Source organism: Lissotriton vulgaris, chromosome 3_1, assembly GCF_964263255.1.
Source record: "Lissotriton vulgaris chromosome 3_1, aLisVul1.2, whole genome shotgun sequence".
NCBI classification, from domain to species: Eukaryota; Metazoa; Chordata; class Amphibia; order Caudata; family Salamandridae; genus Lissotriton; species Lissotriton vulgaris.
Genome location: NC_141689.1, coordinates 330,387,874 through 330,403,985, shown reverse-complemented (window position 1 = coordinate 330,403,985; position 16,112 = coordinate 330,387,874). Strand labels below are relative to the sequence as shown.

At 44.6% G+C, this 16,112-nt stretch overlaps 1 protein-coding gene across 1 annotated transcript in view; it reads right to left on the bottom strand.

Annotated features, from left to right (window-relative positions):
* LOC147726409 (UDP-glycosyltransferase 3A1-like) overlaps positions 1-16,112 on the bottom strand; it is a 493,865-nt gene that overhangs the window by 249,286 nt on the left and 228,467 nt on the right. The window contains exon 3 of the mRNA XM_086960531.1: positions 1,939-2,065. Within this exon, the coding sequence (XP_086816657.1) occupies positions 1,939-2,065 (127 nt within the window). The remainder of the gene's footprint in view (positions 1-1,938; positions 2,066-16,112) is intronic.

The following is a 16,112-nucleotide window of genomic DNA, read 5'->3' as shown; positions in this document are numbered from 1 at the left end:
AGTGATGGGAGGGGCGGTCTGGAGGGAACGGGCCACCAGGAAGTCGACAGGGGCCATAGGGGGAGAGGGAAGTAACTGGAAGTGCAGGTCTGACCTAGTAATTAGTGCGACCCCACCGCCCGCCCTGCCGGCCGGTCGATCGGCACGTAGGGCCACGTAAGACGGTGGAAGGGTGGCCAGGAGAGCGGGAAGGGAGGTATCGCAATACCAGGTCTCGGTCAAGAGCAGTAGGTCAGGTTTCTCGGTATCGAGTAGGACGAACAGCTCGTGGTGATGCTTGACCGCCGACCTGGTATTGAGTAGAATAACGGACAGAGCTGGGGTGGAGGGGGGTGGGTCAGGGCAGGGGAGGCAGGGTGGGAGGGGAGATTGCGGCGGGGAGTGCGGCAGTGCAGGGAGGGTGGGGGCAAGGCCCAATGAATCGACGAGTCTACGGACAGGGTCCGGAAGTGGCCAAGTGCCTTGGAGGGCGATAAGGTCTTTGGAGGAATATGATATAATTTGGGCATAGCGTCGTGCCCCTTGCCCCGTTCGGCCGCGGACGGGCGCAGACGGGCTTGACTTATGCGCGACTTCGGCGCGAAGTCGGCGCTCCCGCTGCGCTCGTCCGCTGCGCGTTCTATATTGACACATAGATAAAGGCGGCCGTAAGGGCGGGAAGGGGGCGTGGCCTGGAGGTGGGCGTGGCCAGCCGTTGGGAGGGCGTCACGTGAGCGATGGATCCGCTGCACGGAGCCCTCGATGTGCAAGTCAGCAAATAGCAGCAGGTAAGGTATAAAAACACAAGTTGCACACTTTAAAATGCAGCGTCTCCCTACTTAATCACGTGAACCTGGGGCAGAACGAAAGCCTTACCCCTCCCAGAGCAGGCGTAATGAGGAGAGTTATTTCTATTTCTCCTTGTTTCTTCCACTTTCGATGTGTGGTGCCCCTGCAGCACACATCGAAAGAGGAAAATACCACCATGACGCAAGGGTGCCTGCAACAGAGGCACCCTTGCTGCATGGTGCAAGCGTGCCTAGTTGTTCTAGTCATCAAATTGTATGCCAATGCATTCGTAAAGGACACAAATGCACCATATTTTATACATATGGTGCATTCCTGCCCATTCACATCGGCATAGGCCGTACAGCATGAATACTTGGGGTGCTACCCATCACCAATTCCTCAAAAATGAGGCCCCATGTTCATCCATTCCGTACAACCCCTTGCTGAACTGGTCATGAAATCACTTTAGAAGGGAATCTCATCTCATGCTTTCAGGTTTGAGGTTAGAGGACAGCCATACACACCATTCTCTAATTTACATACAAGTCATCTGATTATCACACTGGGAACTCCATCCCATATACTCCGAATATTCACACACACAGACGGCAGTATTCAACTGTACGCCCTTACCCACTAATAGACACCCTATCACATTAAGGAACTGCATCACACAAATTCATAGACAAGTGCACCTATATATATATATCAGTTTCCACCACTGGTCATCTTATCATTACAAGGGGAACCTCATCTCAGATTACATCTACTCATCAATGTGCTTCACTGATCATCCTATCCCCATATTGAACTCCACCTAACACAAGTAGTGTAGACTACTTGTATAGACCTTGTTCTCACACATGGATCTTAACTGAGCAAGTCCAAATGTTGACGGTTTCAGTGTACATATGCACATTTCCCACCACCAGAAATCCCTCACTAAAATAATGATCACTATTCTTCTAGATATTCACCACACTACATTCCTCCTTCCAGAAAAAATACCTGGATGCAGATTTGTTAATGCTGTAAAATCATCAATAAAATCCAATAGTTGCTATTTTCAACAGGTACGCACTGGTGGATCGACAATATAGGTAAATAAGCATACATTGGTTTATATAATATTCTAAATATATCATTTGGATTTTTGACTGCCTTCTGTACCTTCCTTCTATAAATTTGTTTTGGTGCTCTGCAAAGAATGTTTTTAATGCTGTTTCCAATTCCTCTCCAGCTGACCAAGTCATAATTTTGTAGCTGCCGGCAAATTTGGGATCAAGTTCATTTACACCTAAAATACAAAAAATAATCACAATTTGTAAGAATGAATACTCAAATGAGTATAAAATAACAGACATATTATTTACAATCGTATAAGTTAATATTTTGCATCATAAATAATGTATCAGAAATCAAAGTAACCAGGCTTTAAGTGGAGACTTCTGCTGCATTCAAGCATGCTTTACTAAGTTAAGCTCGAAGCAAAAATGACCCACCAAAAAAGAACAGCATGCGCCCCATGGTGTTAGAAACATCAAAGTAAAGGGGAGAAATGTGCAGCTGTATATCATAGTATACATCCATAGCAGTATTCAATAGCCGAAAACAGTATTAGTTTGGCCCATCACTCAACAACAGGAATATAAAGACAGAAGGGTATTGAACTGGTACAGTGAACAGTCAGTATAATATTCTTCAGCTAGACACAAGAACTAGATGAGTTGGGCATCGGTTCCCCCATGACCCCGCTCATTGCCCAACTGTTCCACAAGATTAGTATTTCCCTATTACCCAGCTCATTGACCAAGCGGTTCCACAAGGTTCATGTTTAGATGGCAGACCACGGATCTTACTTACCTGCTACTATAAGATTAGCCTCCACCCTCTGTTCAGTGATATTCTGCTGTGGTCGGTGTGGCTGTATCATGTAGGGCTCTAGGTCTGTTCACCTCGCTCCAACTTAAATCCATGACTTGCAGGGCACAGTCAGAGTTGTCTGTGGCTATTAGGGTGCCTGCCATTCCACGCCTCAGATGGGCATTCCCTGTTCAGGCTGCTTTTTGGTATTTTTTTTTCTTAATATGAGAATTTAATACGCCCATGCAAGATATGCAATGATATTCCTGCTACACCTTTTCTTCTTCCTGATGGAGGCCTTCCTGGACATTCATTATAAAAGGAGCTAATAATCTGTCAGCACTGAGACTCAAAGCAGCCAGGAAGTATTTTTACCTCTGGTTCGTGGAGCCTACATATAAATAGATAGTATATTTTTATCTTTTTCTATTGTGCAGATTTTTTCAGAATTGTTCTTCTTCTGACTATTCTGACTATAGACTATTCTTCAGATTATGCCAGGTTCTGTTCGGCTGACATTTTGACCGTTCTCTACCTTGTCTATTTCTGCTAATTTTACAAGCTCCTATTCTTGCTTTGAAATAGATTTTTTCCCTTTGACTTTCTTACGGCATTGATGATAATGTCCTAGGCCTACTTCTCAGACTTCACAAAAGTCGAAAAAAGCTTTTCAGACTGTTTTTCCACCATTGGTCAATTCTCCGAGTTTACGCTTAGCACAATGTACTACATGAAATGGTGTGGTGAGTCCCAATCATTTTTAGACAACCTTGTTTAAGGTTTTACATATTGGGTGAAGCTGAAATAGGCATTGTGGTTATAGCAATCAGTGATATACATAAAGATCAGGATACAATCTCTTTCATCCAGTAGAGTTCAGTACATCATGTAAGATTTAGCATTTACCACTAACATTTGGGTTGCGAGTCAAGAGCAACTGCATAATAATCAGCCTCCATGTATCTGACCAATTCAGAGTATCTGTCAGAGTGCTCAGTGCATTACCCTCAGTATTTTTCAGTTGTGGTGAAGCGGATGAGTGCATATCTAAGGTTTGCAATTTAATACAGGTGTGAAAGGGAGTCCATACATTCTCACACAAGGCCAATTGGTCTCTGATACTTGCACAAATGTTCTCTATGACATATAAATGTTCTACCTTACCTTAGTAGTTGGATGGTCTTGAGATTTCCATTTTTGGGTAGTGATCAACTTAGCTGCCATTAATAAAAGGGAAAGCAATTGCTGTTCAGGGAAGATAAGTACCTCGTTGTCTCGACAAAACTGTAACTATATCATCTTTAATCAGAGATAAAATCGATATCCGAAATCCTCCAGTGTGCTCATATATCTACCTCTTGTTTTATTTATTTATTTGTTTTGAAAGTTTTATAAAGCGCGAACAAGACCCTTGCAGATATCAGAGCGCTTAACAATAAGTGAGGTTAATTATACAACAAAAAGATGTAGGTTAAACACGTATACAGAACATCTTGTAAAATTCAAGCAGTAGGGTACAAAACAGAACAATCCCGCTGAATCAGGTCAAGGGTAGATATAATGTCTAGGTTGTCAAGTTGAACCCTTGTCATAGTACAGGTTAGTAGTGAGGGTGCGACTGGTCTCGAGAATTCTTTAGACTATACTCAGGTGAATTTTGCCATGAGAATCGCTTTTACTTACTTTTTGAAAGATGCGGTAGAAGAGTTCAGTCTGGTTCCTGGGTGTAGTGCCTTCCATATCCTGGGGGCCATCCCTGAGAAGGTTCGTTTATAAGTTATTTTCTTGTTGAATCTTTGCGGTTTCATTAGAAGGTTTCCCATGCTTCTTGAAGATCTTGTCTCACCAGAGATCGTCAGTTTCTGAGCCACATAGCTGGGTGCGTTGTGATGCATGGCTATACTATTTTCAAGTAAATTCTGGCTTCCAGAGGTAGCCAATTCAAGGATTTTAAGTCTGGGGAGATGTGATGAGGCTCGTTGCAGCATTTATTGAAGCTCTTAGAGGTGCTGTTGTAGCTTTTGGAAGGCCATACTGAGAGGCACTTCTGTACTCCACACGAGGGATAACTAGAGCTTGTACTGCCAGCTTGAAGTCATTAACTGGGAGGAAGGGTTTTAACTTTCTCAGTGTGTTTATCTGGAAGTTTGCGCCCTTTGTAGCGTTGCTGATGTGTTTTTGCATATTGAGGTTGCTGTCAAGAGTTATTCCCAATGATTTTGCAGAGTCAATAATGGTTGGTTGAACGCCGAGTGCATTAAGATGTTTGATCTAATCTTGCATTACAGGGACTTTGGCGGGTGGAGCTATTAGGAGGAATTCGGTTTTTAGGGCATTCAATTTGAGATGGTTTTCTGGTAGCCATGTCTGGGTATTCCTAAGCGATGTATTAAGCAATTTAATGTCTTCTAGGGTGTGGATCTTAAGGTATAGTTGTGTGTCGTCAGCGTACATGTGATATTGCACGTTAGACGCTTCTTGCATTAAAGTGAGTGGTTCCATAAAAACATTAAACAATGTCGGGGATAGTGAGGACCCTAGCGGGACTCCTAATGTTACTGGTATGGGTTTGGACAGGGTGTTGTTGACCTTAAATCTTTGTGTCCGTTTTTGGAGGAATGAGGTAAACCAGTTTAGCACTGACCCTGATAGACCCATTCTATGTTTCAGAAGATCTATCAAGTTCTCATGTTATGTGGTAAATATATTTTACCTATTCATTCTAACCGTATAATTATCAATACAAGACAGCTCATTAAAATGAGAGGCAGAGTCCGTGGTATCTGAGTCATACGGGCTTTAATATTATGCTTCGAAGCAAGGGATATCGGGTTCCATCACCACGTAGGTTCAGGAAGGGACATTCAACGTTTTATTAACAGTACACATTATATATAGTAAAACTTTACAATTGAATCCAATACAGTAGGCGTAACAGGTGAAAAGAGAGAGATAAGAACACATGTGCGTAAGAGGAGGCGTGAAAAGAGGCGTACACATGGGCGTGCACTGTACATGTCAGAGAAACGTCACAAGATACGTCACATGGGGGTGGATGCATAGAGAAAAGTTGCAGAATCAGCAGAAACCCTTCACCTGCATGCGCGCGCAACTAGTATGACGTGAAACTGGGGCTTTGACTTTAGCACTAGTGGAGGAGACTGGTGTCTGGAGTGTCAGGGCAACCTGTACCTATAGCATATCTGGTATCTGTTGTTTGGGGGATGTAATGTCTGGAATAAAAGGTCTCTCGGGCAGGGGCCATTCAATATTGAATGCTGGTGCATGCATACGAGTCTTGGTGCAATGCGCGGAGCCATGGGCCTTACCATGGTAACGGGTTCAGTAAATCACTTGCAAGGAGGACAGGAAGGCCGGGCCCTCTGCTCTGCAGCCGGGAATATGTTTACCCATTTCACTAGACTGGAATGTGTTTTCGAGGAGGCTGAGCAGATACCTGTAGGCAAAACATGAATTTGGCAGGCAGGCCAGGCCGAGCCGGGCACCGCTGCGCTGGCAGGAAGTAAGACAGGGGTCAGGGATGCGTACAGCTTTCGGAGACAGGAGAGATGAGGCATAGAGGCCTCGTTTAAGGGCCTAGCTCGACTGGGCCAGGAAACATGGAGAAAAATGTGTGCGAATTTCAGAAGTGCACCATATAAAGACGGTGGCACCGTATGCCTAGGAACATAATTAACGGGATTTCTTGATATGGTTGGATAACTAACATGCTAAGGATGGACGCAAATGTATTTGCGTCTTTCTAGCATGTATAGAACAGAAGCTACACGACATACATGGAACATGGGTGCATGGATAGGGTGCGAGTGGGGGACACATTAGCTACCTGAAAATTTCTATTACCTCATTCCCTCCTTGGACCCTACTACACCCTTCAGGATATATCTATATTCATGAGACCATCTATCTGTTCATAAAGCATCATTTGTTCATCTTTCTTTATTCGGGAGCGGGAACGTGTACTTGGATGGGGAATACAGGCTGTGGCGCACAAGCCGCAAATCGCTGGCCCACATTGCAGACATAGACAACAACTAAATACTATGACCAATATTATACCTAGGAATGATAGCAGTTTCCATCCCCAGGCGGATATCACACTCCAGAACCAACCGGACCAAGTCCAGGAGCCTGGATTCTGGTGCATCTGATGGGCTATTTCATGAAGCCGAGTTATGGCCTTATACACGGATGGCGCGTTATTTGGAATAAACACGCAACAACTGGATCCGATGACTCTACAAGCCCCGCCCCTATCTGCCAAGATGACGTCAATGACAAGGCGATTTTGAAGAACAACAAGTCTCATAGCAGACTGTTCCTCGGTCAGGTTACCTAAAGCAGAAGTAGTCTCGTTCACTACTGCTTCTAATGTTCTGGTCAATCTTCGAATTAGTTTACTATTTGAGACAGTGCCTATGAATGGAAAGAATCCTTTATTGAAATCTATATATTGTTCTAATGTAGTTTCAGTCTGATCAACAATTGGGATCTTGATCTCCCTTCTATGTCTTACATGAACGAGATATGGATTTCTGTGATAATCAGGCGGGGCTAGAAAAACAGGTGGCAATAGGAACGCAATATAGCACGTCCCATCCCAATCAGGGGGCAGATGAACATAAGCTGTATGTCCACAAATAAAATAAGAATGGCGAGAGGCTTTGAAAGTAGACTTTCCTTTGTCACTGAATTCGACCACAGTATTACAATCACTGTGTCCTAAATGTACTGAGCCATTCTTTCTGACGCATAATTCACCTTTCACTGGCAAAACTGTAATGAACGGCAAGTTCGAATTAGTCTCGGACTGGACGTTCAGGATCATGAGGTTGAGGGAGAAGTTACCTAATGCATACACTTCATTTTCTAGATCGGTCCCTGTCCTTTGTGGGAGACCGTCTGCATCTGGGAAACATGCTTTATTCATGACTGTATTCAGGTTCCCCCATAACCAATTGCCTTGGGAAACTTTGGACTTACTATCTAGAGATGACATTAAAGCAAACCATGCACCACATGAACCATTATGTGTGAACGGGTAAGGAAAGAGAGGCAGAGCTCCCTTGTATTTCTGGTAAGGTGGAAGTCGGCCCACATACCCAGCAATTGGTGGCATTGCTGGTCTGGTGTGAATGATGTAACATACGGATGAATGTATTGTTGCGCATGGCTAAACGATAGGATAACTCATGTGGGGGCAAATCACTAAAAGTGTGCTCCACAGTGTCATTAGAGGAAGCATGTACATGTGAATCAAGAGGGAAAAAAACGTGTAACATTAGACTAATGCATATAATCGTAAGACTCAGAAGAAACATAGAGAATAAGGCGATTATGCATCCGCTGAGCAAAACTTTACAGTGCTTTTTTCTTTTCTCGTTACGCCTATCTCTCTGACTACTTGCGTCTATCTTGTTCATGTCAGAAACCTGTCTAACCGCTTCACCCGAGGGGGACTTAAACAATTAAACGCTGTCTGACTTACTAGACCTCAGCTTTAGGCGATACTCCTCTTGGGGAGTTTTCTCTAGCAGGGGAAGTTTAGAGTCAATGTCCGGAAGGGGGCAGTCCTTAATCACAGTGTCTGGACACAGTCCATGAATTTTCTTTATATGGCTGGAGTGCACCCAGCCTTTCCTGCCCTCCAGCTTTACTGCAGTCCTCGTTGTCATCAAAACCAACTTAGGCTGTTTCCATCTCGGCTCCAGCGGACTTTTCCTATCGAAATTTCGCACAAGGACATGCTCGCCGGGGACCACTTCATGCGGTTTCACTTGGGTGTTGTCTGGGAAGGCAGCGGCAACCTGTGAACGACAAGATTGTAGTGCAGACATCAAGGAGGCCAAGTAATCTGTAAGCATAGAACTGTCAACATCTGTTATTTTTCTTGGCATAGGCGTACCCCACATATTGGGAGGCCGCCCAAAAATAATCTCATAAGGAGACAATCCTGTCCTAGAATGGGCTACCATACGCATATAGAAGAGTGCGACTGGCAACGCTACTATCCAATCTACACCTTTCTCTGCACATATTTTGGCCAATCGGGTTTTCAGGGTCTGATTGTGTCTTTCGACCAAGCTAGCTGCCTCGGGATGCCGTACGCAGTGGAACTTCCATTGGTAACCTAGCAGGAGTGAAATCTGTTTCATGAGCTCGGACGAGAATGGCTGTCCATTATCTGAGTATACGACACGGGGCAAGCTGTACCGTGGGAAAAACTCACGAACCAACTGCTTGGCAGTGGTCGCGGCAGTGTAATCTGGGACTGGATATGCTTCAGTCCATCGGGAAAGGGCACATACAACTACAAGAACATATTTAAATCCTCTACATCGGTCCATCTGGATATAATCCATCTGTAGGACTTCAAAAGGATGATCGGGAGGGTGGAAACCACCTTGTTCCACGGGAACACCTTTGCCTGGATTGAACTGGCAACAGATCATGCAAGTACGCTTTCTGTTTTGCTGCTGCTCGTAAATGTTTATTGAACCATAGGTTTTGAATGCTGTCTAACATGGCTTTTTCCCCTAAGTGTGCTGGACTATGTGCGGTGTCAATGATCACTTGAACCATAGAGTCGGGGAGGAACCATGTGGCTCTTCCCTTCGTCATCCATCCCTGATCTGTGTGGATCCCTCCTTGTTCAGTCCATTTCTTTATTTCGTCTGGTGTGGCATGTGTCTGTATGTCAAGCACGTCTAGAATGGGATCCTTCACTGTCATACAATGTGTCTGTGTTGGTACTACAGTATTTGTCGGGTTTGTCTGAGTCTGAGCTGTAAGTTTAGCTGTTCGATCTGCCAGGTCGTTACCCTGAGAAATAGTATCAGTAATCTTTGTATGTGCTTTGCACTTCATAATAGCAATGGATGCAGGTAAGTGTATTGCTTCTAACAGGGCTTGGATAAGGGGACCATGTTGGATCTTGGTACCGTGAGAAGTAAGAAAACCTCTTTTTTCCCAAAGAACACCGAAGTCGTGAACGACTCCGAATGCATACTGTGAATCTGTGTATATGTTTACTTTCTTGTTTTTGGCTAATATACAGGCTTGGGTCCGAGCTATGAGCTCTGCTGCCTGAGCAGACAGTGTGTCTATGCGATGTGTATCTAAAACTTCAGTTTCAGTGGTCACTGCATAGGCGGCCACTAACTCTCCTGTACTTGTTCTCATACATGAACCATCCACGTAAAGTGTCAGGTCTGGATCGGGTAATGCAATGTCTGTCAAGTCTTGTCTGGGCTTCGTTACTGTATTGATGACTTCTACGCAGTCATGTGGTGTCGGGTCAATCGTGCTCGAGGGTAACAATGTGGCAGGATTTAGTACATTGCAGCGTCTGATTTCTATGTGTGGCTGAAACAATGTCAATTCGTATCCAGTCAGTCTTGCTATGGTCAGGTGCTGAGTCTGTGTCCGGTTCAAAAGAACCTCCACAGAATGGGGAACTTGTACTGTCAGGGGATGTCCTAACACTATGGAATCGCTTTGTCTGATTGCTAGAGCTGTTGCTGCAACTGATCTGAGGCACGCAGGCAGAGCCTGGGCTACTGGATCCAATGTACTCGAAAAATAAGCACAAGGCTTATGGTGTCCTGCTTGATCTTGTGTGAGAACAGATAATGCGGTGCCATCGCGTTCAGTAACAAAAAGTGTAAAAGGTTTGCTGTAACATGGTGTCGCTAAAACAGGTGCTTGACATAAGGCTTTCTTTAACTCGTCAAAAGCTTGTGTGTGTTCCTGAGTCCAAGGGAGGACAGTCGAAGTCGCTGCCTCCTGTGTTGTCAACTGTATGAGAGGTTTAGCTAGAAATGCATATAGAGGAATCCACTGTCTGCAGTATGAGGTGAGGCCAATGAAGGCCCGTACCTCCTTTTGTGTCTTGGGTTGTGGCAGATGTGCAATTAACTGAATACGTTCTGGTGTCAGTTGTCTCCCCCATTTGGACAGAAAGTGCCCAAGGTATACCACTTGCTGGGCACAGAATTGTAGCTTCGAAGGGGACACTTTATGCCCCTTTTCGGCCAAGAAACAAAGGACAGTCAGTGACGCGTGCTCGCAATCACGTTCGGTCCGTGCAGTTATCAATAAGTCGTCCACATATTGGAGCAGAGCAGTGGCAGTAGGCATGTGAATACTGTCTAGTTGTCTTTTCAGGGCTTGACTGTAAATACTGGGACTTTCCGTGAACCCTTGAGGTGCAGTGCAAATTTAAAACTTCGGCCATTTAATGAGAATCCGAACAAAAATTGGCTTTCCGGATGAATGGGGACACTAAAGAAAGCGTTTTTAAGATCAATTACAGTAAAGAACGCAGCTTCGGAATCAATGGCAGTCAACAAAGAGGATATGTCAGGCACTACTGGGTACTGGGGAACGATGCATTTATTTAGCTCGCGAAGATCGATCACCAGTCTGTAGACTGGAGGTGCATTTGGGTCTGTTCGTTTAAGAATCGGGATGATTGGGGAATTACATACATTGGAGTCAGTCTCTATAACTACTCCTTGGACAATCAATTCGTCAATGATTTTCAATAAGGCCACTACAGCCTCTCGGGGCAATTTGTATTGTCGGATTCGGGGTAGAACAACACCTTGCTTGAGAGTGACACGATAAGGTGTAATGTGCATACATCCTACATCAGTTGGACCTTTCGCCCATAAATGTGCTGGTACATTTCTCAATCTTGGATCGAAATCACGTAACACATAGTGACCCTTAAAGTCACGTAGGAACAATCTCACTCCTTCCGGAGAACAACATATTCCAGCTCCTAAGGCTTTCAACGTTTTAATACCAAGCAGATTTTCAGGACATGCTTTCGTAAGCAACAGGTCAGTAGTTCGGGACAATGGACCAACTTCAAGAGAAACTGGTTTTGATACTTCATTAACAATAGGCTTTCCTGAAAAACCCAGGGAAACATTCTGTGAGCCTGAGAGGGGAGCCCCTGGAACCTCGTCATGACTAATGGTAGTTCTACTTGCCCCTGTGTCAATCAAAAATTTTCTGTCTTTCCCTAATACCTGACTATGTACATAGGGACCGTCTTGATCTACAGGAACCTCAATGAGAGGCAAGCCAACCTCCCTCTCTAGGCTGTTTCATGTGTACTGCTGGTAATCGGGGTAATCTGACTGTGCATACTGGTACATTTGTGACGTGACATGTTGAGTGGCAGCAATAGGCTGTGGTTGCGGTTGGGGTACAGCTACTGTCTGTTGTACTTGCTGTGGTGGCTGTTGTGTATTCTGTGCGACATGCTGTGGGACGTGTTCCTGTCTAGGAGGACGCGGTCTCTCTTTCGTTTTACCGGTAGCAATATTGTGCTTCAAAACCAAACATTCATTAATATAGTGACCTGGCTGTTTGCAGTAATTGCAATTCCCTTTAACGAGAGCTGCAGACTGACCTGGAGGTGCTGTACCCTTTCTTTGACCGTCTGCTGGAACAGTCTGGGCTACTAGTACTTTCATTTTCGTGTCTTTCATACGTCTCTGTTCATGTTCCTCTCTAATTCGGTTCTGGTGGTACTGTAACATTTGCAACATTTGGGAAGGTGTATTTGCTTGCCATGTGCTCTCGACTTTCAGGACTCTATTCTTAACCTGTGGTAAGGAATTCTCAACCAATTTGGTCACAAAAAGATGTGGATATGACTCGCTACTTGTTTTCAGGCCACTATTAATAATAAAACATTTCTCGAACCTAGAATAAAAATCACTAGTGTCTTCATCTTGTTTCTGTTTGCAGGCTGAGATTGTATCCCAGTCTTCCTTTTTCGTTGTCAATAATCTCGGCAAAACCTGTACTAATAATCCTGGTAATTCTTTGGTTTTATCCCCAAGGCCTAATCCTGGGGTGCGTGTCGTTTCTTCGTTTTCTAATTCAGCCCAATTAATCTTTTTATCTCCCACCTCCCATTCTTTTTCTTTTAGTTTCTCGTAAATACCTGCCGGCAACAGTACTTTCAACATTTTCATAATATCGGGATATGTGTAATCTCCCATGAGTAACATGTCTTTTAATTCACGGTGAAACCCTGCTGGATCTTTATCATGACAGGGCACTATTTTCTTCATTTCCAATAATTCCATTTTACTTAAGGGCGTGTATACAAATACGCGTTGAAGCGCACCCCCTGGAGTTGTCTGTACGGGATGAACTTCTCGTAAGGGATTCTGTCTATCTATGTGAAAAGGATGGTTTACTGGAGGTGGAACAGGAACAAAATGTGGAGTCAAGAATGTTCTGTATTTATGACGTTGTTCGAGAATCACATTAATCAAATCGGTACCTAGACCTCTCCATCTATTTAGTAGTAATTCATCCAATATATTGTATAGGGGACCTGGATCAGAATGCTGACTCTCATATAGCATAATGATATGCTGGATCATGTATATACCAGCTAAACGTTGTTCAGTTGGAGTAAGACTCAAAAATGTTTGCGCTAGTGAATCATCTTTATATACGCTGCTATTATCAGCCCACTGTACTGCAGACCGTGCTAGTTCTTGTTCACGCATTGTACTAAGTTCGTTGTAACCAATTCTATCCTTTAGTACTTTATCAGTGGCTTGGAACAAATGCTCAAGAGAACATTGCTCTGGTATCGGGGAAAGGAGACGTTTCTGGTTTTCTAGACGAATGGGTCTGTCAAAAGGTCTATTTAAGGAATACTGTTTAGGGAGTTTCACTCTACCTACGTACACTATCCTGTCTGCATTCTCTGGAGTCTCTATTTCTTCCTCCTCCGAGGATTCATTCTTGTCTGACCCGGCTTCTAGTTCAGCCCTCTGTCTGTTATGTATTGCTACTATTTCTTTACGGATCTTTCTGGACATGGCATCTATACAGGTTTGTTTATCATGTTTACAATCCGCAATATTTTGACTCCATCTTGTCAGTACATCCATCTCTTCTTTAACAACACCTGGCCGATCTTGTTCCCTTATCAAACCATTAATTAAGAATCTTAATATTAACCCTTGTGTCTCAGCTTTCTGATATGCCATGGCCTCACGAATACATTCTGGTCTCTCCCCAGTTCTAATAAAATTATATATTTTGTCTAGATGGTCTGGCATTTCTGGTAATGTCAACAAATAATCTGTAACACGTCGTAAACGTAATGAGGCTAACAACATGTCTCCTTGCTTGCCGGGTACTGGATCATATCTACAATCGGTAATATACTGTTTAAGCTTTTCATGTGGCATCGCTTTCGGTGTACGCTGTGTCGCTAATTCTCTAAATGTTATTCATTGTAGTTGTGGCGGAGTGTGAGGGTGGCCTCCTAAGGCACCTCCTGAAGCAGAAGCATGGGCATGACCTGACGTCAAAAGCACATGCGATGGGGTTGGACTCTGGGTTGCATCTGTCGAAAAAGGATTGGTAGGACCCATAGTAGGGGTGCCAGTAGCAGCAGAAGGGGAAGTGACAACAGGTGCGGGAAGCGAGTCATGGCGTGGAGGGGTCGTGGCTTGAACATCCGGAACAGGCTGCTGTGCATTATTAACGGGCGGTACGGGTACAGTATATGTTGGAGCTACATCATCTAAATAGGAGGAAAGGAAAATGTCTGCTGCGGTCTGTTTGTGACGAAGTTTAGTCGGAACCAATGGTGGTGGCAAGTTATGTGGAACTTCCGGGGTCGCCTTGGGCAGGCCCTCGGTTAGAACTGGATACAGTCCTGTAATAAGTGCATTTCTCTGTCTGTCTTGTTGTTCTATTCTGACTCGTTCTCCTTCTTCTAGTAACTCTTTCTCTCTAGCTTTTTCGGATTCTTCTCTACTTCTTTCCGCTTTTCTGATTTCCTTTTCATTTCGTCTATGCGCTTCTTTACGCCATAATTCTATGGCATCTTTCTGGGATTGTCTAGCTTTCTTTTTCCACAACGCTTCTTCTACTCTCATGATGCAATCGGCATCCCATGTCCCTGAGGCAGGCCATCTAAACTTTTCTTCCAGACCCTTGGTGTAATCTGCCCATAATTCTAGGTACAGTACGGCATCTAAGCCGTGTTTATTATACATAAAATGTCCAGGAGTGTCCCTAGGCGGGACGGGAACTGCTTCTTCTAATATCCCTTTCCTAGTACCTATCTGACGTAATTTTGTGAACAGCGGCATGATCGGATTACTTTAAACGTTTACACAGGAAAACACAGTAATGACAATAATGGATAGCAAAACAATCATTCATACCACAACATTAAATCACATTAAAACATGTTACCTGATATACAGAAAACACATAAGAGCGAGACTGAAACTCGAGTTGCAACACTAGAATACTGAATTACTAGATTACTAGATGCACTGCTAAAACAGTACAGACCGGTCCCATAAAGAGACACGTCGGACTGCATCCACCTAAGTGAACACGCACGGACCAGGCCTGTGTACCCAGACCTGTCTTGACCGGGAACAAAGTAATGAACCCGTCTAGATGCGTTCCCAATAACCGTACTCACCGGGAAGCAAGAAACTGAAGGCCTCGGAAACTGGACTGGACTGGACTGCGTCAGGTGACGATTCTCCTACGCATGCGCTTCGGAACAGGTGGGCCTCTGGACACCTCGGACCTTGCTCTCTCGACTAGGGCTCTGGTCGGGATCCTCCGCATTCCTCACCGCCTCGTCTGGACGCCGGACCGCAGTCTCAGTCTCCCTCGTGGGCCCGAGGGAAGATAGCAGGAAAACCCGCAAACGTGCACGGTTTCCGTCGGGGCTGTAGAAGGGGCAAAGGCCGCGTGACTTCACCGGCGAGTGGGGAAGGGGGGGGGGGTCCCTGTTCAGGCGCCAAATTATGTGGTAAATATATTTTACCTATTCATTCTAACCGTATAATTATCAATACAAGACAGCTCATTAAAATGAGAGGCAGAGTCCGTGGAAGCTGAGTCATACGGGCTTTAATATTATGCTTCGAAGCAAGGGATATCGGGTTCCATCACCACGCAGGTTCAGGAAGGGACATTCAACGTTTTATTAACAGTACACATTATATATAGTAAAACTTTACAAATGAATCCAATACAGTAGGCGTAACAGGTGAAAAGAGAGAGATAAGAGCACATGTGCGTAAGAGGAGGCGTGAAAAGAGGCGTACACATGGGCGTGCACTGTACATGTCAGAGAAACGTCACAAGATACCTCACATGGGGGTGGATGCATAGAGAAAAGTTGCAGAATCAGCAGAAACCCTTCACCTGTATGCGCGCGCAACTAGTATGACGTGAAACTGGGGCTTTGACTTTAGCACTAGTGGAGGAGACTGGTGTCTGGAGTGTCAGGGCAACCTGTACCTATAGCATATCTGGTATCTGTTGTTTGGGGGATGTAATGTCTGGAATAAAAGGTCTCTCGGGCAGGGGCCATTCAATATTAAATGCTGGTGCATGCATACGAGTCTTGGTGCAATGCGCGGAGCCATGGGCCTTAC